Genomic DNA, 20,858 nt, shown 5'->3' on the forward strand with positions numbered 1-20,858 from the left:
CACTCTCCAGCCCCCCTATGGATTGGCCTACTCTGGATGTTTCATAGAAATGGAATCATACAACGTGTAACCTCTGTGCCTCGTCCATCCACACTGCAGCCTGTGTCAGTACTTGGCCCCTTTTCATGGCTGAGTAGCGTGCCCTCGTATGAACAGACCACACTTTGTCCATTCATTCATCCCCCTGCGATGGAAGTGTAGCCTGTTTTCAGTTTTTGGCTATTGTGAGTAGCACTTCTGTGAACCCATACACATTTGTACCTGACTGTCTCTTTACAATTGTTTTGGGTATCTACGTAAGTGTGGGATTGCTAGGTTATATGGAGATTGTCTCATCAACCTCGTCTTTTGTCACTACTCCTTCTCTCACTCCAGGCCTGCTGCTCTGGGAGTCTCTGCCCTTGAATCTCTCAGCCAGAAAAGGGCGTGCCTCATCTTCATGCAGCTGCCTTTGCTCTTGAGGACTCAAATCAAATACCTGCTTCTTAGTGAGAACTTCTGACCACGCAATCTAAATTCATCCTGTATTGATCACTCCCTCATACTATTTAGTTTCTTTCTTAGTACTTACCACCTGTAGTCATCCTAAACATAAGTTTTTAATTATGATAAAATATATAACATAAAATTGACTATCTTAACCATTTTTTTTGAGACAGGGTCTCTTTTTATCTCCCAGGCTGGTGATCATAGCTCACTGTAACTTTGAATTGCTGGGCTCAAGGGTACCGTCCTCTCTCAGCCTCCTGAGTAGCTGGGACTACAGGCACACCTGGCCAATTTTTTAATTTTTTATAGAGACAGGGTCTTGCTATGTTGCCCAGCATGGTCTATGAACTCCTGGGCTCAAGCGATCCTCCCGCCTTGGCCTCCCAAAGTGTTGAGATTACAGGCATGAGCCATCATACCTGGCCATTAACCATTTTTAAGTGCATAGTTCAGTGGTGTTAATTACAGTCACGCTGCTGTACAGCCATCACCACCATCCATCTTCAGAGCTCCTTTCATCTGTGAAACTAAAACTCTGTACCCATTAAACACTTCCCCAACCCCTCCCCCCATCCCCTGGAAACTACCACTCTACTGTCTGTCTCTATGAATTTGACTATTCTAGGTACCTCATATACACATGGAATCATACAGTATATGCCTTTTTATGACTGGCTTATTTCACTTGGCATAATGACCCTAAAAGATCATATATATTGTAGCATGTGTCCGAATTTCCTTTCTTTTTATGGCTGAATACAATTCCATTATAGGCATATGCTACATTCTATTTATCCATTTGTCCATGAACACCTGGTTACTTTCACTTCTTGTCTCTCCGCCCTCCCCAGCCCACCCAAACAAGCAAGCTCCATGACATCAGGCACCCTACCTCCATCTCCCAAATCCTGGTCTCTCCGGCATCCAGCAGTGTTCAGAGCATAGTGGGCACTCATCGGTTGCACAAAGATCTGGTTGCAAAGCCACACTCTCAACTGCTCCCATAAACCGCTTCTCCACCAACTAACACGACCATAAGAGAAGGTTTGTATCTCCAAGGACAGTTGCCTGGGACTTACCCAATTACCCGTAGCTTACAGATGGGATGTGCAAAGGTTGAGCACAGCTTCACCATTCCTTCGGGACTGAAGTTGTTCTGCGCCAAGTTCAGACAGGTCAGGCTCTGGTTGCAGGAGAGGGTGGAGGAGAGAATGTCGCAGCAATTGGAGGTCAATCCACATGCCTGCAACCTGCAGGGTCAGGACACCCAGGAAATAAGCCCAAAGAGCAACGATGGTGCCTTCATTCGACCCAAAGGAATTTCACCTTGATGTTTAAAAAAATAAAGTGGGGGGCTCTATCCCCAGAGTTTCTGGTTTAGTAATTCCCAGGGAAGGACTCAAATATTTGCATTCCCAATGCATTCCCAGGTGACACCACTGCTCTTGGTTCTCACTTTGAGAGCTGGATGAGACTCAAACTATAGTTGTGGAAAGAATGAAAGATGAAGGCCAAGAATGCTTGTTTTTTTTTGTTTTTTGTTTTTTTTTTTTTTGAGACAGAGTCTCACTCTGTTGCCCAGGCTAGAGTGAGTGCCGTGGCGTCAGCCTAGCTCACAGCAACCTCAAACTCCTGAGCTCAAGCGATCCTCCTGTCTCAGCCTCCCAAGTAGCTGGGACTACAGGCATGCACCACCATGCCCGGCTAATTTTTTCTATATATATTTTTAGCTGTCCATATAATTTCTTTCTATTTTTAGTAGAGATGGGGTCTCGCTCTTGCTCAGGCTGGTCTCGAACTCCTGAGCTCAAACGATCCGCCCACCTCGGCCTCCCAGAGTGCTAGGATTACAGGCGTGAGCCACCACGCCCGGCCCAAGAATGCTTGTAACAAAGGAATGTAACAAGGAACGTGGGGAAAGACTTGCTGAGAAAGTGAGATTGTTTCTCAAACTCAAAGCCAAGGAGAAGTAGGCTAGGAGAAGGGAGGATGTATCACTGTACGCACTGACATGAGAAACTGCCCACACCAGGCTGTGGAAGGAGAGGATGGCGCATCCGAGAAACAGAAAGCCGACCGGACGGCCGGAGCACAGTCCGAGACAGTGGTAGGGAGCGAGGTTGGACGTTTTAGGCCGTATTAAGGATTTAGGGTTTTATCTGAAGAGCAACAGAAAGCCAAGGAACATCATGACATGCAATAATGGTATCGTAGAGGAGTGTTCTGCTATTTTTGGAGATGTGTGTGGAGATACTTTTGGAGAAGCATGTCAAAAATACATAACTTGCTATGAAATAGTTCGCCAGAGAGAAAAAACACTGATGATTATGCAAACTAGGTGGTGGATGTATAGGGTTTCAGTGTGTTCATTGTTCAGGACTGTGCATTTTGCAATTCTCACAAAAGAGTAAGAAGCTAGTGAGATGCACTCAAGTTGTTTCAGCCACCTATAGCTAGATGGTGCGATGGGATCCAATGCAGGCTTACTTTCTTTTTGGCTTTGCTTCTAAAATAACATCTAAGCATTTATAAAGACAGAAAATATCCAGTAGGGAGGGCTGAGGATCTAGGCAAGGGGCAGGTAAACCAGTGATGGTATAAGGTGCTGCGTAGACAGGGGACTGTGAGATCCCCAGTGGGGGTGAAATCAATTACCGAGGGGACGCTTTCTTCCTTGATACAGAAGGAGGGGCATGCGGCGCAGAGAATAGTTGGTTTCTTGACAGAAAGTGTAGGGCTTTCCTAGTAAATGGCTTCAGATTTATTCAAAGGGGTAGGGTCATTCGGTAAGTACCAGGAAGAACAAGGTGGGCCCCAAATGTCTCCAGGCGATGCAGCTGGTTTGAAATCATTGTTTCAGGGAGTGGGGAAACAAGTGGAGCAGAAAAACGTAACACTGGGGAAACAGACTTACATCAGTGACAACCAACCGCATGTGACCAACCCACACTTGTAGTTTTTTTGCTCCTGCCACTCTCAGCGACCTCTGAGGGGGTGGAGGAACTGGATTCACTGGAGCTTGGAAGATTTGTACGTGGACACACTCAGGCATGAAAGCTGAGAGACAGCACTTATAAGACTGACAAAGATAACAGAACATGGAAGTAAAAGCAACAGAACAGAAGCTAGGGATGGGACATGATTGCACAGAGAGACATCGAGGGGACAAAGAAAGTGGCAAGGAGCTTGAACGATGTGTGACTTAGAGAAGGAAATGGGTCCTCAGATCAAGCCCTTTGCCCAACAAAATAGGAATATGACCTTCCCTGGCATCTCGGAGGTTTACAAGCCGTGCGGTGCTGGCACACGGTCAGTACTCAGCACGGGGCAGCAAGTGTTACGTTCTAGAGTAGTTCACAGCGCTGTGCAACCACTGCCTCTATCTAGTTCCAGAACATTTTGTCACCCCAAAAGGAAACCCTGTACCCATTAAGCAGTCCCTCCTCTGGCCCTGGCAACCCCTCACCTACTGTCTCTATGGATTGGACTATTCTGGATGTTTTCATAGAAACGGAATCACACTCTATGTGCCTCTTTGTGTCTGGCTTCTTCCCCTTAGCATCACATTTTCAAGGTTCATCCCTGTTGTAGCGTGTGTCACGCTTCATTCCTTTTTGTGGCTGAACCACAGCCCATCGTATTGGAGCCCTGGGTGATTCTGATGTTCAATACAGTTCTAGAACCACTAGTGTAATCACCTGCTTTTGCCCACCTTCCTCACTGGACCGTATATGCCACGATGCCACACTCTTCACCGCGCACGTACACCGTTCAGCACCACGCCCAGCACACGGGGCTGTGCAATGAGTACATGGCTTTCTACCTCCAGACCTTGCTCCCACCCGAGCACTTGCTGTTTCATTCGTCTCATACGTAGGCGTGGAGCTGGAATTTACACCCAGGTCTGACTCTGCCAAGGCTATGTCCTGTCTAACTTGAGGGAGTCATGAGAACGTTGACCTTGTGCAAGCAGCTTCACTCTTGGGGCCCCACTTCCTCCAGCCCAGCCCTCACAGGGGTGATCCAGGGGGTTACCCAAGTCTCCTCAGAGAGCCCTTCTCGTAATTCAGTCCCTCGCAGAGCGCCGTGACCCCGCTGTCACCCAGGGCGTTGGCGGTAAGGTCCAGGCTCTTCAGGTGTTTGCTTGTCATGATCACACAGGACAGATTCGTGCAGCAAGCGGCGGTGAGGTGGCACCCCACCAACCTGCAAGACACAGGGGAGTGCACGTCTGTGTCGTCTGAGGAAAGTGCTACAGTGGGATAATGTTCAGGACCATTAACGGGGATCCCCCTCAGTCCTTCCTGACAAGGGACATTTCTGTCCCTTCCTGTGAGTGTCTTAGACTGTGTGGTGTCTGTTGAGTCAGGAAGAGGGTGGTGGTGGAGGGTGGGGGAAATGTTGGGTGTGATTGACGGTATCTTTGGAAAAAGAAATGAGCACACCAGAGTTTGTTTCCCACCTGGAGTTTGCTTCAAGACCTCCATGACAGGGGAGGAAGAGAGGAATGAAGCGTGAACGAGTAGAAGTTGGTAGAGCCCCTGGCAAAGTGGCAGAGCCCTGACGGGGAGACAGAAGGCAACAGAAGTTACAGAAACACAGATGGGGTGTGGGGTCTGAAAGGGGGGAGTCTCCTGCTTCTATTTCCAGGTAGAGTGGGGTGGAAATGGCCCCCACGATAATGGCTGGATGGTTTACCTGAGTAGAAGTGACTGAAACCATCTAAGTCCCACATCCCTATGCTCTTAGTGTGCTAGGAGCAGAATGACACCTTTGGGGCTGAGAGGCATGGGGGGCTCCATCGTGAGGGTTCACACCTGGAGACCCTGGGGATGACCTAGTCTTTGATGCTAGCTTGGATAAATGATGACACTCTACCTGGGAAGAGAAGCACAAGGCTCCCCCTGCATCTGACCCCAGACCCTACCTGTGTTTCAGTAACTTCTATCACCTTCTCTCTCCCTCTCAGGGCTCTGCCAATTTCTACTCATGCACACTGCATTTCTCTCTTCCTACCTCATCATGGAGATCTTGAAGCAAACTCCAGGTGGAAGACAAACTCTGGTGTGCTCATTTCTTTTTCCAAAGATACCATCAATCACACCCAACATTTTCCCCACCCTCCACTCTCATCCCTTTCCTGAGGGACCAGATAATCTCATATTTAAATGCAACCCCGAAGAAAGGACATTTCTAACTAAGATTGTTTCTATACTTTGCGGAAGTAGGGCTGGAAATGCCAGGTTAATTAAAACAAATAGGGGAATCAGTACTTGGGGCACTCAGAAGTTTGTGAACTGTGATCTATATTCAACTCCTTTATTATTGGGAAGGGAGCAATCTCAAAATGGCCCCATGTTTTGGTCCATTAAGCCTACCTTTGTCATTGATAAAAATACTACCAAGTGCACAAAGAGTGACAAGGTGCTTGTGACTAAAACGCTGGACATATGCCAAGTGTCTAGCTGGAGATGTTTGACATCACGAAACACCGTTACATGGACTACCATCCGTGTTTCATTTATTATAATCTGTGTATTCTCAGAGACGGAATGTGATATCGAAGCCAAGGTTTTGGTTCTTAGGGAGTTCTAGTTCTCCGCTAGATACGATTGGTGGTGGGGTGACTACAGGAGATTAGACACGAACTATTTAGAGTCCTGTGCCTGCCGCCTGGTTAGAATGACCTGACCACTGGCTACTGCGATTCCTTCTTTGTAAAACATTAAATGCACGTATACGTCTAGGAGAGAACCCCAGGAGACACCCAAACTACAAACAGCAATGACTGTGAAGTTAAAGATGTATCCCTGCTCATTGAGATCTTTTAGCTTTTCTAGTCTGCGTAAGGATGGAACACTCCTATCAAACAGACGCATTCCAAAGAGGGGTGAAGAAATTTGAGACCCAGAAGGAAAGAGGTTGAAAGAGAGACAAGAGCGCCCCCATTCCACGTGCAGATGAGCAGCTGGAGGTTAACTGCAGGCAAGACCACCTCCTCTGAAAACCAGCAGGTTTAGGTACCAAGGGTAACTTGGAACTCACGGTTCCTGAGTGTTTTCTCTGCCCTTCCCAGGACTGTGGCAACGTCAACACGTCAGCTCACCTAGAGCATCCCCTGGCACATCACCACCCACAGACCCTGGGACTAGCTTTTGGTTCCACTCTATTGACCTTCCAGGACCCCCAGGCCCCGATGCGGAAGCCTCATCCCCAGCCCCCCGCGGGGAACTCACTCCAGGTCCTGCAGCTGACACCACGGCTTCATCAAGACCTTGCACAGAAGGCTCACGCCCTCGTCCTGCAGCGGATTCCAGTTCAGGCTCAGGTGTGTCAGGCGTGCGTTGCCCGTCAGCACTACCGCAAGGAAATCACAGCTGTCAACGGTCAGGCTGCACTGGTCTAGTCTGTGGGGCACACAGGGGAAGGAGAGAGAGTTACGCTAGCTCCCCAGTGTGACCCTGGGCCAACTGCTCGACTTCTCCCGGCCCAGCTGCTCCCGTGCAGGGAAGGGTAGCATGTGTGTTTAAGGCGTTGTGGGCTTAGACGATGGGCCCATCACAAAGCGCCTGGCACAGTGACTGACATGATGCTCGGGGCGGATGCTCATCAAGGTCCTCGGACCTTTCTTTTTTTCATACTCAATGCAGTTCCTATGGCTGCTATAACAAATGAGCACAGACTCAGTTGCTTACAACATGTATTTGCTATCTTACAGTTCTGGAGGTCAGAGGTCAGTCAAGTTGTCACAGGGCTGCCTTCCTACTGGTGGCTGGAGGGAGCTGTTTCCTGCCTTCTCCAGCCTCTAGAGGCACCTCAGCCCTGACACCTGGCCCCCAGCCAGCAGGGGCCTCACCCTAAGCTCCATCGTCATGCCCTCTGCTGCTTTCCTTGTCCCTACAAGGGCCCAGTGACTGCACTGGGGCCACCCAGAAAATCCACCAGGGTAATTTCCGCACCTCGGGAAGCTTAACCACATCCACAAAGTCCCTTTTGCCATGTAAGATCATAGTTACAGGTTCCAGGGATTAGGACATGGGCATGTTTTGGGGGCGGGTCACTATTCTACCTATAATAACTCAGCATCTCCCTGCCGTCCCCTCACTGGGGGACCTTGGAGCTCATCCTTAGGCAGCCACACACGTTCAGGTTATGGTCTTTAATGGCATTTCTGGCTACACGTGTAGCATTAACACAAGTACTTTTTTGCTCCTATGACATTATCATAGACTAAGTGGTCAATAAAGCAAAGTGACCCCAAGGCAGAGTACGTGGACGGTGGAGCTGGCCCTCTGCATCTGCAGATTCAACCAACTGTGCATCAAAAATATTTTTAACCCCCCCAATATATAACAATAAAGAATAATACAACTAAAAACACAATATAACCATTTACATAGCATTGACATGGCATTAGGTATTAGCAGCAATCTAGAGATGATTCAAAGCACACGGGAGGATGTGTGTAGGTCATGTGCAAACATTTCATACGAGGGACTTGAGCATCCCTGGAGGGAGTCTGGGATCGGTGGGGGGTCCTGGAATCAACCCCCCATACACACACAGATAAAGAGGGAAAACCGTATTGAACAGGAACAAAAATCTCTCATTCTCACAAACCAAAGATTTATGATAAAAGAGTAATTTGGCAGCATGAAGAGGCAGTTTTTAAAGCAGCTACACAGGCACCTAGTTTTACAATAGCGAGAGGACACGGTTCACGTCGGTCTGTGTGTGGGGTTGGTGCTCCTGGGAGTCACGCAACAGTCTCTGTGGCTGTGGCTTTGGCCTGAGCCACCGCTGTCACCTGAAAGTCTCATTATCTCTCCCACACCAGGATTTAAACTACATAGAAATAGGAACCGTATCAGTCTTTCACCTCCGTATCACTAGCAGCTAAGTGTTTGCCCATTAGCAGGTGCTTAGTAAATACATCCGATCCTCATTGGTCACAGACTCTGTATTTGGGATTTTTGCTGCTTGCTAAAATTTATTGGTAACCCCCCCAAAATCATCACTGGTGGCGATTCCGGTCCTTCTGAGATGCCCGAGTGCAGAGCAGGCAGAGTGACCAGTCTCACGCTCCAGTTGAGGTTGAACTTGTTTCGGCTCACACACTATAAACAAGCGTCCCTTCTGAGGGGCATTTAGTGCTGCATTTGTCGATTTTTTTGTGCTTTGTGGTGATTTTGCTGTTTAAAATGGCCCCCAAGCATAGCTCCAAAGTGCCGTCTGGCTGTGATATCCCTTACACGTGTTAGATAAGCTCTGCTCGGGCACGAGCGACAGTGCTGCTGGTTGGAGCTCACTGTTAATGAATCAACAATATGTATTAAATAAGATGCCTCTGAACAGAAACATGCAAAACAAGATGAATTATTTGATCAGTCGATGACAACGTGGCCAGAGGCTCACAGAAAGCTAAGCCCACATCGCCCCAGGGCAATGGCTCAGTGTTGGCTAATTCAGTGTTTGGGGTGACTTTACAGAACATGATATCCTCAAATTACAAGAAATGGTTGTTTGCATGACAACTTCCCACTGTAAGAAAACACAAATGCAGGTTGGGCACAGTGGCTCACACCTGTAATCCTAGCACTCTGGGAAGCCGAGGTGGGAGGATTGCTTGAGACCAGCCTGAACAAGAGTGAGACACCATCTCTACCAAAAATAGAAAAAATTAGCCAGGCATGGTGACACAGCCCTGTAATCCCAGCTACTCAGGAGGTTGAGGCAGGAGGATCACTTGAGCCTAGAAGTTGGACGTTGCAGTGAGCTATGATCATGCCATGACATTCTACCTGGGGCAACAGAGTGAGACTCTGTCTCAAAAACAGAAAAAAAGAAAAACCCAAAATAAAAAACAAACATGGAAACATAAAGGCAGAGGTGGAATTTTCCAAGGTAGGATGAGATCTGGGAGATGATTACCAGGACAGGGTCCAGCACATACCAAGTCCCTCCAAGACGATTTCCACTCTCCCCACTGCTTTGTGCTCTGAGCACAGACCATGCTATTTGTGAGAGAGTGATGAAGCCGCCCCCAGTGAAGCAATCGCGACTCACATCAGCCTCTGCAGACTGCAGCTGGACAGCCTCATGGATTGGCTCAGCAGGTAGATGCCCTCATTCCCCGGATGGTTGTTCGACAGGCACAGGTGTGTCAGGCTCTGGTTGCTGTCCAGGGCTGAAGCCAGGGCACGGAAGCTCACAGTTGTGAGGCTGCACCTCTCCAACCTGCAGGAAGAGAGCCCCGAGGGGAAACGAGGGGAGTCTCACCTCTCCCTTCTCTGCAAGGAGGGAAAGAAACATCACCCATGTTGACCCGTCCTTGCAGATGAATGGTGAGGTCACATCATGCCTGCCTTTAACTTGCAAACTCAACTCCAGTGCTTCCACCCCCAAATACCCTAAATTGTATCCTGGGTGATGACGTCTGCCAGTCACAGCGGGGAAATGGGTGGGCGATGTGCACCTGCTCTCTGCTATTTCTAGTACCCACATGGCCTATGATAGCAGCCTGCCAAAATGAGTGATTTTCCTATTTAAAAGTATGACATTTAACACATCATGACCCTTAGACATAAGCTAGACATAAGCTCCATCTGTTTTGTCAAAGCTCGAGCAGCTTTTTACGTAGCTTTGAAATGATTCCAAACACTTACATAGTTTGCTACACGAGTGACGTTTTGCTGTGACAAGAACTTAGAGTGAACCGCGCCCCACGACCCCTCCTGCCGCGAGAACGTGACCAGATCTCAGCGGATCCCACGTGTGAGTTACTGACCTCGACTGCCAGACTTCAAAATACAAATAAACCCGAGAGTTTGACAAACTCGGAGAGCCCGGCCGTGGCAGGCTACACTGTCAGCGGCTTCTCCAAGGAGGACAACCCAGGCTGGGACGGGGCCACACCCTGTTTCCGTTTGACTCAGAAGCCTCGCGGCCAACACCAGAGTCTCACTCCCGTGTCCAGCGACCTCACACGTCGTCACAGAGATCACTGTGTCCATCGAGCCAGTTTCTGCGATAACCGCTTATATCCACCGTGAAATTTAATTAGACTTGACTTTCCACAGAGGCCTGCTTACATCCGAATTGAGCAACTTGACTTTAATAATGTTTGAACTCACTCACCATGTGGCTAATATACCTCGTCTATTGAGTGTATTCCTGGGAGGTTTTGTTCTTGTTCTTCTCCTCCCTTTAAGCATTGTGAGCCTAAGGGAAAAGAATTCTTTGTATGGCAATCAACTGACTTGTGGAATCATACTTGGATCATCTCCCTCTTTTAGGCATACAAAACAGAGCTATCGTACTTGGAAATAAGTTGAGTGGTGCCTCTGTCATAGGGTTGGGGCAAAGTTAAATGAACACGTTGCAAATACCGCACGCGCAGCATCACCGGCAGTGATTTCTTCTGATGAAGAGAGACACGCTGGCTGGGTCAGACGGATGGAGAGAACGGTATATTCACTGCTAGTGAGATTCCCACTGCCACCCCCGCCCTTTAAAGGGTAATTTGTGCTACAGGTTGAGCATCCCTTGTCTGAAATGCTTGGGACCAGAAGCATTTTAGATTTCAGGCTTTTTTTTTTTTTTTTTGGTTTTGTAATATCTGTATTATATTTACTGGTCGAGCATCTCTCATCTGAAAATCCGAAGTGCTCCAGTGAGCCTTTCCATCGAGCGTCATGTCAGTGCTCAAAAAGTTTCACCTTTTGGAGCATTTCAGATTTTTGGATGAGGGATGCTCAACCTGTCCTTGTTTTTCAACTTTTGCTATGACTTTAGAACTAATGTGACATGCCCCTGCCACAGCATGCTCCAGAGCACGGGAGAGCAGCTTTGCCTAGACTGGGGGACGTCAGGGAGGAAGTTGCCAGGTAATAGCTCAGTCCCTTGGGTATCACACCACAGCTCACCTTTTAGCTCTGCCCTTTTCTCCCTGTGGGACCTTAGACAACAGACTTCCTTCCTCTGGACTGGGTTTTCCTCATCTGTAAATGGGATGAGCACAGGCGCACCTGGCAGGCCGCTTGGGACGTTGGAGTTGATTGGATTAGAACGCTCAGCCGAGCCCGGGGCTCAAGGATGCTAAACAACAAGCTGTGACCCTGGGGTTTCAGCACTGGCTTCACGAAATTAAGGAAGAGAGACTAAAAACATATAGATACTGGGTCCAAACAGGCGAGAATAGAAAAAGGATGGAAGACAGAAACATAGCGCGAAAATGTATTCATTAACAACCCAGGTAGGGTATGGAATTGTCTAACCCAGTTTATGGAGCTGACTCTGGGTACTTCTGACAGTTTGTTACACAGCTTTGAGAGGATTTCAAACACTTACGTAGTTTGTGACGTGAATGACATATGTTTTGTTGTGATAAGAACATGGAGTGAACTCCCCCTTCCCTGAAAGAATGTCGTGTCGTACCTTATCAGACCCCACATGGGAGTTATTGACCCCAACCACTGGGCTCCAAAATACTTACATACCTGAGTTTGACAGACACGGTGCTTCCAACAGAACGTCTTGTGGTGATGGAATGTTCTAGATCTATGCTGTCCAATATGGCAGCCACTAGTCACAAGGCTATTGAACAGTTGGCATGTGGCTAAGGCAATGAAGTAAGTTTTAATTTTATGCATTTCCTTACCTTTATATCTAAACAGCCACGTGTGGCTGGGGGCTCCAGTATTAAACAGGGAAGCGTCGACCACATTTATCCAGATGTGAACTGGAAGCCCACGGGCTAAAGAGCCCTCAGGGTTACGAGGGCTGTCCGGAAAGTACCCAGCCATGTAACCATTGTCCTTATATTAGCAATGGCTGGAGACTTTCCAGACAGCCCTCATATTTTTTTTGGACCATGAAGTATTCTTAAAAAAATGTTTGTATTACTAGAAAATACTTAAAAAGCCAGAAAACTCACCAAAAATAATCCAAATTCCAAGCTACACTTAAAGAAAAACCCAATCTGTTGGAACAAAGAGATGTCTGCCTTCTTCAGAACACTTTAGTTAATCCAACAACTCTGGTATTGGGCCAAGATCAAAGATGGCCCAGAGCTGTGCCGTCCAGAGTGGCAGCCACCAGCCTCCCGTGGCTACCGAACACTTGACGTGGGTCTAGCGTGATCAAGAAACTGAACTTGATGTTTAAATTTCGACAGCCACGTGTGACGGGTGGCCACCACATTGGATGGCACAGCTCCGCCGAACCAGCCACCGCTTCGAATCCTGCTGCACGACCGATAATGTTCTCACTGTGCTCTAGTGACTCACTCTAGAACTGTCCCCTCATCTACCCACAGGGTCAGCAACAGCGCCTGCTCCACAGCTGGCTTGAGCACTCAGTGAGGCAGGCGTGGCTGTACTTGGCTCAGCTCAACAAGCGTTTCATAAATGGTTGCTGTAACTGTTACTTCTTCCCTGTCTCCCTCCGTGGGGAGAGTTATCAGCAAGAAAGTGATATCCTTTCGAACTGTCAGGTGCCACAGACGCAGAACTTCTGCCCCCTCGTGTTTCCATGTGCAAGCACTTCCTCTACAACAACATGCCCGGGGTTGTTCCCGTGGCAGCTGCCTCTTCTCCACAGGAGGAGGTGGGAGTTTTCCGATCGGGGTTCTGGGTGATGCTCTGCTCAGACCCTCCTTTGTGGGCCAGTCTGTGCCCAGAAGACCAGAACGCCTGTGCGCTGGTCAGGACTTTGCCAGGCAGAACTTGACTTTGCCATCAAGTTCTCCGAGTAAGCGGGCGGGTAAGCCTGTCCGATCGTGGAGTCGAGCACTCACTAACCCATGTGGCCACACGCCGCCCTCATGCTCCAAGACGGCTTTATCTTGGAAGGTTGCTGTTTGATTTCCATTTGGCTGCCTCCTGCTCCCAGCTTTTGTGCTCATTTAGAGTTCAGTAGCAAGGACAGATGTGTTTTATCGGGTCTTTCTTCCTCCCAGCACTGGGGCACTCCCACGAGGCCCCAACTCCCATGCCCACCCTGGGCATATGCACCTGCCAATTCCCCTCCCTCACGACTCGGGGGACCTCAGTTAAGACAATCCCAGTGACAGGAAGTGGGACTCACGTCAGCTTCTGCAGGGTGCACTGTGGGGCCTTCAAGGCCTCGAAGAGAGGCTTCATACCCTCGTCCGTCACCTTATTCCCTGCCAGGCTGAGATATTTCAGGCTGGTGGACCGTGTGGTAAGGACCTGGGAGATCATCAGGTAACCGTTTCTGCTGAGTCCGCAGTGATCCAACCTGCAGAGACAGGCAGCGTGAAACACGTCCCTGCTCCCGCCCAGAGCAATCCGCTTCCCCTCGCTGTGTGCACGCCAGCTGCTCCCGCCCAGAGCAACCTGCTTCCCCTCGCTGTGTGCACGCCAGCTGCTCCTGCCGTACCCGCTTCCCCTCGCTGTGTGCACGCCAGCTGCTCCCGCCTCTTCTTGTCCTTGGACGCCGCTCGCTGCTGCCTCAGGGTCTGAGCAGCTGCTGTTCCTCCATCGGCAACATCCCTTCCCCTCCCCCAGGTCTTCATGTGGTTCATTTCCACATTCAGGTTTCTCAACTGTCACCTTTTTGGAGTAAGCTGGACTTACTACCTTAAACTGTGCCCACCCTGCCTCACTCTGCTCCTCTCTATTCGACATTATTACATCCATAGCAGCGATCACCAGCTAACACCCCATTTATATTTACACTTGTTTGCTGCCCGTCTTCCCACCTAGAACACGCCACGTCTGCGAGGGGAGAGGCCCGGCTGGCCTTGTCCCTGCTGCACCGTTAGCAGCTGCGGTAGTGCTGCTACACGGCAGGCACCCAAGCATTTGCTGCCAGGCACAACCTCCCGAAGTGACTGGCGGTATTTGCAAGAGCTGAGTGTGGATCTACCTCACGAGCCAGCAATTCTACCCTTAAGCCTTAATCTTCTATTAAGCAAGTAGCTTAACATCTTTGTGACTCAACCTGCCACTTGGAAAATGGGGCTAATGATGCTACCGACCTTAGTGGTGCTTGTGAGGACTGGAACATTAGAATACCCACCAAGCACTTAGGGCAACGCCTCGGTGGGGCAGAGGCTGACGGGGCAAGCCTGTTTTTGCTTCTTCCGGGACACAGAGCTGGACTACGTTTTCCAGCCTGCCTTGCAGTGGCCACGGTCACATAACCGAGTGCTAGCTAAGAGAGCGTGAAGGGAATTTGAGTGAGTGATTTGAACTACCTCCAGGCCAGGCTCATAAAACCTCTCTGCTCTTGTGAGCTGAACCTCTAACACACAAGGGGGATTTGGAAGCTGTGTGTTAATGCTAGAACCCCTGCTAGCCTAGCTGTAGGACCACCCCCCAGCCCCGCCAGTCTCAAACCATCTTATTACATAGGCAAGAAATACTTCTCTTGTTTCAGAACCATTATACATTGTCAGCTGTGTTTGTTACAGAACCCAACTAATAATATGCTAGCATGTGGAAAATAATATCATTTCCTGTGTTGAATTTCAGACAGAACTTTGAGTTCTCCAAACATACATGTTCATGGTGTGTGTGTGCACAGGCAAGATTTTGTTTTGTTTTTATCTCCCTGTGTAGCCTGCGAGCACGTGAGAGCAGGAACCTTGACTCGTTGGCTGGCACATCCCTGGAACCTATTAGAGTAACATTATAGATCTCTGTACTTATTGAATGAAAGAAAATGCCAACTCCCCAATGTGATATTCAGTTGAAACCCTCCACCATGTGGCCCAATCTATCTTTCAAAGTCATCTCCCATTTGGAGGGTTAGCCAATCATTCCATCCCTCCATCCAATAAATATTTGGCGGCATAATATGGGCCAGGTGTTTGGAACAGAGCAGTTCTAGGTTCTGGGAACATAGCAGTGAAGGAAACAGATCTATACTCTTGCCTTCATGAATTACCAGAAATTAAACACACACTTCCGGGACACAGGCAGTCACCTCCCACCAGGTGACCCTGCACTTACTCCCCTTCTTGGTCCCAAGTAGCCCCTGTCTCTCTTCTGACAACATGTGTCTTATTTATTCTTTGAATCCAACTTCCAGTTACCCTATTTGTGAAGCAGGGAGAGAGTGGGAGAGAGGGAGAGGGTGGCAGCTGCTCCTGTTTGTTCCCAGAGAAGATGTAAAACCCACATGATGTTGGGAAAACATATGTGTTTCCATCCTTGAAGGACACCTATGCTTTAGTCCACTTCCTCAAGTTACATTTTCAGAAGTGCCGTTCCCCAGTTACCCGGCAAAAGCATACATGGCGCAAATAGTTGACATGTCAGCTAACGAAGCTCAAGGTAGGGGTCCCTGCTTGTCTCAGATTACCATAAACATTGAGTAGTAGTATCTTTAGACCAGGCTAATCTAATTGACCAAGCACATGCTCAGGGTTTGCAAACTGCAGTAAAAGCCCCAAACTGCAACCAACCAACCAAAACCTCCCTGGATAGGCAAATAGTTAGACCAACTGTGGTGCATCCATACTCTGGAATGGCTCTTAGCAATGGAAAGAACAAACCGACACATGCAACAGCTCAGATGGATCCCAACGGCTGATTGAACAAAGCCAGTCTCAAGCAGTGACGCACTGTATTGATTCTATTTTTATAGCATTGTCAAAATGACAAAATCGCAGAGATGGAAAACATGAATGGTGGCCAGAGATTAGGAATGGTGTGACTACAAAGAGAGAGCATGAGGGTGACGTCACGGTATCTTGGTGATACTGTGCACATTACACAAGTCTACACGTGTGATAAAATGACACAGGATGAAGTACAGGCATTGTACCAGCATCGATGGCCTGGTTTTTATATTGTGTGGTAGTTATGCAAGATGTAACCATTGGGAGAAACTGCCTGGAGGGTACATGTGACCTCTCTGCAATATTTTAATTTTTATGAAATGTTGCAAGTTATTTATGGTGATAAAATATTTATAACAAAATTTACTATTTTAATTATTTTTAAGTATACAGTCCAGTGGCATTAAACTCATTGTTGTCCAACCATCAACACCATCTACCACCAGAACTTTTCCACCTTTCCAATTCTAGTATTTTTGTAACTTTCTGTAATTATGTCAAAATAAAAAGTAAAAACAAGCAAAGAAACAAGAGGCATAAACCCTACCCAAGACTCACCTCAAAGACTCTAGGAGACAATTTGGGTGTTTTAATGCTTCACATGCTGTTTTTACATCTTCATCCTTCAGGTAGGTGTTTCCCAAGTTGAGGTATTTTATGTGATGGTTGCTGATAAGAACATGCCAGAGATGTCGGAGACCAGATACAATCTGTGTATCTCTCAATCTGTAGAAGATGTAAAAAATTGAGGAGATGACTTACATGCTGGTGACATTTAGCTGCATCCTTATTTTTCCTTCTCATCCTTTTCCCATTCTAACTTTCAAGTTTCTCATTATTTGTATTGAATCTTAAAGCAACAAATATTTGAGCATCTATGATGTGCCAGGCACTGAGAATAGAGTATTAGACAATACTAACAATCCTTGCCTTTGTGGAGCTTGATCTAGTGGGAGACACATTCGATAAGGAGTCAAACAAAAGAATTATTGCTTAAGCATGAGATATAGAGTCCATTGAGAATGGGACAGGCCACAGAGAGATACATATTCGTGACTGCACTGAATACCGCAGGCAAGTGTAACATGGTGGCGTTTTTATGTCTAAACATAGAAAAGCTACAGTAAAAATGCAGTATGGTAATCTTATGTGACCACTGCAACATATATGGTCCATCACTGACCAAAAAGTCATTATGAGATGAATGACTTAAATCCCTTTGTACTTCCTGAATCTCTCTACCATTATCATGTATTAATTATTAATACAATTGTATTAAATACAGGGAGGACACAGATTAAGGCAAATTGTAGTGCACAATAGGAGCTAAAACAGGATGGCTAATGGAGTGGAAGCTGTGGGGTAGGGGAAAACATTTAAGATAACTGAAAGAGAAATTACATTTGGTGTAGGATTTAAGGTGGACGGGGAATTATTTGTTATTCTGGGATCACCAAGTTCCTTGGTACATCCCAGCTTAAGGAAACCGCTTATAGAAAGAAGGACAAGGAGGGGAAGATGTTTGTAACCAAGAACTTGATGTGCTCTACTCTTGGGCATCATGGGGACTTCACTTGGTCTTGGAGGGAAAAGTAAAGAGTAGAACTTTTGTGTGAAGTAGAACTAGCACTTCATACCTCCTACTCCAGGTGCTTGGTACAGTGTCCTGGGTTCCACAATAGACCCAGTGTTATTAGGTGTTCATATATTTGCTACCTTATTAATTAGCCTAAAAGCATCTCACAAAACACACATTTTGATCTTGCTATTGCCTCATGTTCTACTGTTTGCCTGAGATGAGCTTCCCTCACCTTTTCCCTACCAGCCAACTCCTACTCATCCTTCAAAACCCTGAGTAAATGAACCTGTTTCAGTAAACCCTTCAACAGGGTCTTTAGTCACTTTCCATTTTGTGCTTTTGGAAACTTTATTCCTGTATCTTTCATAGAATATGTTTGTGGGGTTATAGATGGGTCTTCTCTCAGTAGATGGGGAAGGGCTGTGGGGGAGGGGTGACAGGAAGGGATTTTCTTACATTAGCTTCTGTATTGTACAGGTTGGACTCTCCAGCATGGTGCAGAGTTTCTTCATGGCCGATTCACTCAGGATGCTGGTGCCCAGGTGGAGTTGTTGCAGGGTTGGGTGGTTGCAGAGCACGTGGCAGAAATTTTCCCACTGCTGATCAGTGAGGACCTTACCCATCACCCTACGTCAGAGAGAGAAACAAACATGTGCTTCCATGGAATGGACTCTAACACGAGCTACTTCCATGTTAGGGGAGGAACCAGCATACAGAAGACAGAGATGGCTTTAGAGGCTCTGAGGCCAATCTAGTGGGTACCACCTTGTGCTTTGCATGACTGGCTCTATATCCACACTACTTCATAAATATTCTGATACCCCAGGGGGTATACTAGCATGATTAGGAGCTGCCAGCTCTTGAATCAGTTTCTTGCTTAAATTCTAGCTCCCCCTTGAATGTAAAATTATGTAACCACTATGGAAAACAGTGTGGAGCTTCCTCAGGTAGTGATCCCTCTTCTGTGCATAAACCTCAAAGAACTGAAATTGGAATGCTAAAGAGATATTTGCTCTGCCACATTCATTGCAATGATATTAACAATAGCTCAGATGTGGAAACAACCCAAGTGTCCATCAGTGCATGAATGGATAAGGAAAATGCGGCTGATCAGCCACATTGTATTTAGCCTTACTTATTATTATTCAGCCTTAACGAGGGAGAGCCCTCCATTTTTGACAAAACGTACCAGGCTGGAGGACATTATGCTAAGTGACACCCGTCAGTCATAGAAGGGCAAATACTACATGATTCTACTTCTGTGAAATACCTAGAATGGTCAAACTCATAGAAGCAGAAAGTGGAATGGTGATTTCCAGAGGGGAGGGGGAAACAGTTACTGCTCAGTGAGTATGAAGTTTCAGTTGTGCAAGGTGGGAAAGCTCCAAAGATCCGCTGTACAACGCGGCACCTATAGTCAATACTGTGTTGTACACGTAAAAGTCGGTCTCCTGCTCGCTGGCTGTCATTTCACCTCTGAGTTTACACATTTCCACATTTGCGAACAGGGTGCTGACCTATCTCACAGGTTTGCCCTGAAGAATAAATAAAAATGAGTGAAACTAGAGTACATTAGGCCAAGTGAAATCAACCAGGTACACAGAAAAACAAACATTGTATGATCTCACTTACATGTAGAATCTAAAAATATCAAATTCCCGTAAGCAGAGAGTGAAATAGTAGTCACCAGAGGTTGGGAAGGGGAGAGTGGGGAGATATTGGTTGAAGTGTACAAAGTTTCAGTTAGGAGGAATAAGTTTGAATGATATATTGCACAGCACGCTGATCCTAGTTAATAGCAGTGTATTATCTTAAAATCGCTAAAAGGGCAGTTTAAAAATGTTCTCATCACAAAAATATTATGCAAAGGTGAGGTGATGGATATGTTAATTGGCTTGATTTAATTACTCTACAATGTATACGTATACCAAACCATCACATAGTGCCCCATAAATATATATATTTGTCAATTAAAAATAAAAAAGAAAACAGTGGTAAGTGTGTAACAGTGCTCATTAACACACAGTGGCTGTGATTTTTGTGATTGTATGTAAATATAGCCAGCTCAGGGCTTAGCCTGTATTTGTACACATTTTCAGCCAATCTACAGGAAACTGCCCAGGCTGCGGACTCCCCTGGCTATGGAAAGGACAGAACAAGGCAACAGGCAAGGTGCTCTTTCTTTCCGCACTGACGTAAGCTCCTCTTCTAACAAAGAAGGCTTCAGCGTGTAATTGTTTTCTTACCAAGAGTCACTGCCATTTTATCAAGGCCTTGGCATATACCACATGCTGTGCCGGACTCCATTGGTATGAGAATTTGATGCTGTTTTAAACCTGAGGGTGGCGCCATTTCCCCCTTATTTTAGATGGCCACAGGGCTTGTAGGCAGCAGAGCTAAAATTAAAAATCAGATTTTCTCAGTGTTCTTTGCCAGTATATACTGGTGGCTGGTTTAGCTCTGACAGCATCATTGGCCACTCCCTGTTTAAGTGCCAGGCATGGTTCCTAAGTGCTTTAGCTCCTAAAGCACTGATAGGGAGATGCCATTACCGCTGTTTTACAGATGAAGAAACTAAGGCACAGAGCAGTTAAGTAACATTCCTGAGGTCACACTGCTCAGAAGCAGCAGGCCTGGGATATAAATACTGATAGAGGCGTAGCAATGTCCATATGTACGTATATATATATATATATTTTTTTTTTTTTTGAGACTGGGGTCTTGCTATGTTGCCCAGGCTAGACTCCAGCTCCTGGGCTCAAGTGAGTCTCAGCCTCCCAAGTAGCTGGGACTGCCAGTGCATGCCACCACACCTGGCTAAGTTATGTTTTTGTTGTTGTTGTTTATTTTTTTTTTTAAAGAGATGAGGTTCTCACTGTGTTGCCCAGGAGGCTGGGGTACAGTGGCTATTCAACAGATAGGATCATAATGCACTGCAGCCTTGAATTCCTGGGCTCAAGCGATCCTAACTGCCTCAGTCTCCCAAGAAGCTCGAACTACAGGTACACGCCACTGCTTGGGGCTAGCTCACATTCTCGACTAGGGTACTATTGCGGATAATGAAAGGATGGAATTCAGACAGTCCAGGGAAGGATATTTTCTAGACCTGCACTCTTCAGTATGCACCAGCTACATGGGGCTAAATATAAATAAGTTGAAAGGGAATAAAATTAAAGCTTCACCTCCTCAGTCTCACATTTC

The 20,858-nt window shown here is 47.0% G+C and overlaps 1 protein-coding gene across 1 annotated transcript in view; it reads right to left on the reverse strand.

Annotated features, from left to right (window-relative positions):
- NLRP5 (NLR family pyrin domain containing 5) overlaps nt 1–20,858 on the reverse strand; it is a 36,546-nt gene that overhangs the window by 3,726 nt on the left and 11,962 nt on the right. The window contains exons 5-11 of the mRNA XM_069456927.1: nt 18,114–18,284; nt 16,637–16,804; nt 13,576–13,749; nt 9,556–9,726; nt 6,726–6,896; nt 4,525–4,695; nt 1,569–1,739 (exon numbers count right to left, since the gene is read on the reverse strand). Coding sequence (XP_069313028.1) covers nt 1,569–1,739; nt 4,525–4,695; nt 6,726–6,896; nt 9,556–9,726; nt 13,576–13,749; nt 16,637–16,804; nt 18,114–18,284 — 1,197 coding nt within the window. The remainder of the gene's footprint in view (nt 1–1,568; nt 1,740–4,524; nt 4,696–6,725; nt 6,897–9,555; nt 9,727–13,575; nt 13,750–16,636; nt 16,805–18,113; nt 18,285–20,858) is intronic.

This window comes from Eulemur rufifrons, chromosome 24 (assembly GCF_041146395.1).
Source record: "Eulemur rufifrons isolate Redbay chromosome 24, OSU_ERuf_1, whole genome shotgun sequence".
NCBI classification, from domain to species: Eukaryota; Metazoa; Chordata; class Mammalia; order Primates; family Lemuridae; genus Eulemur; species Eulemur rufifrons.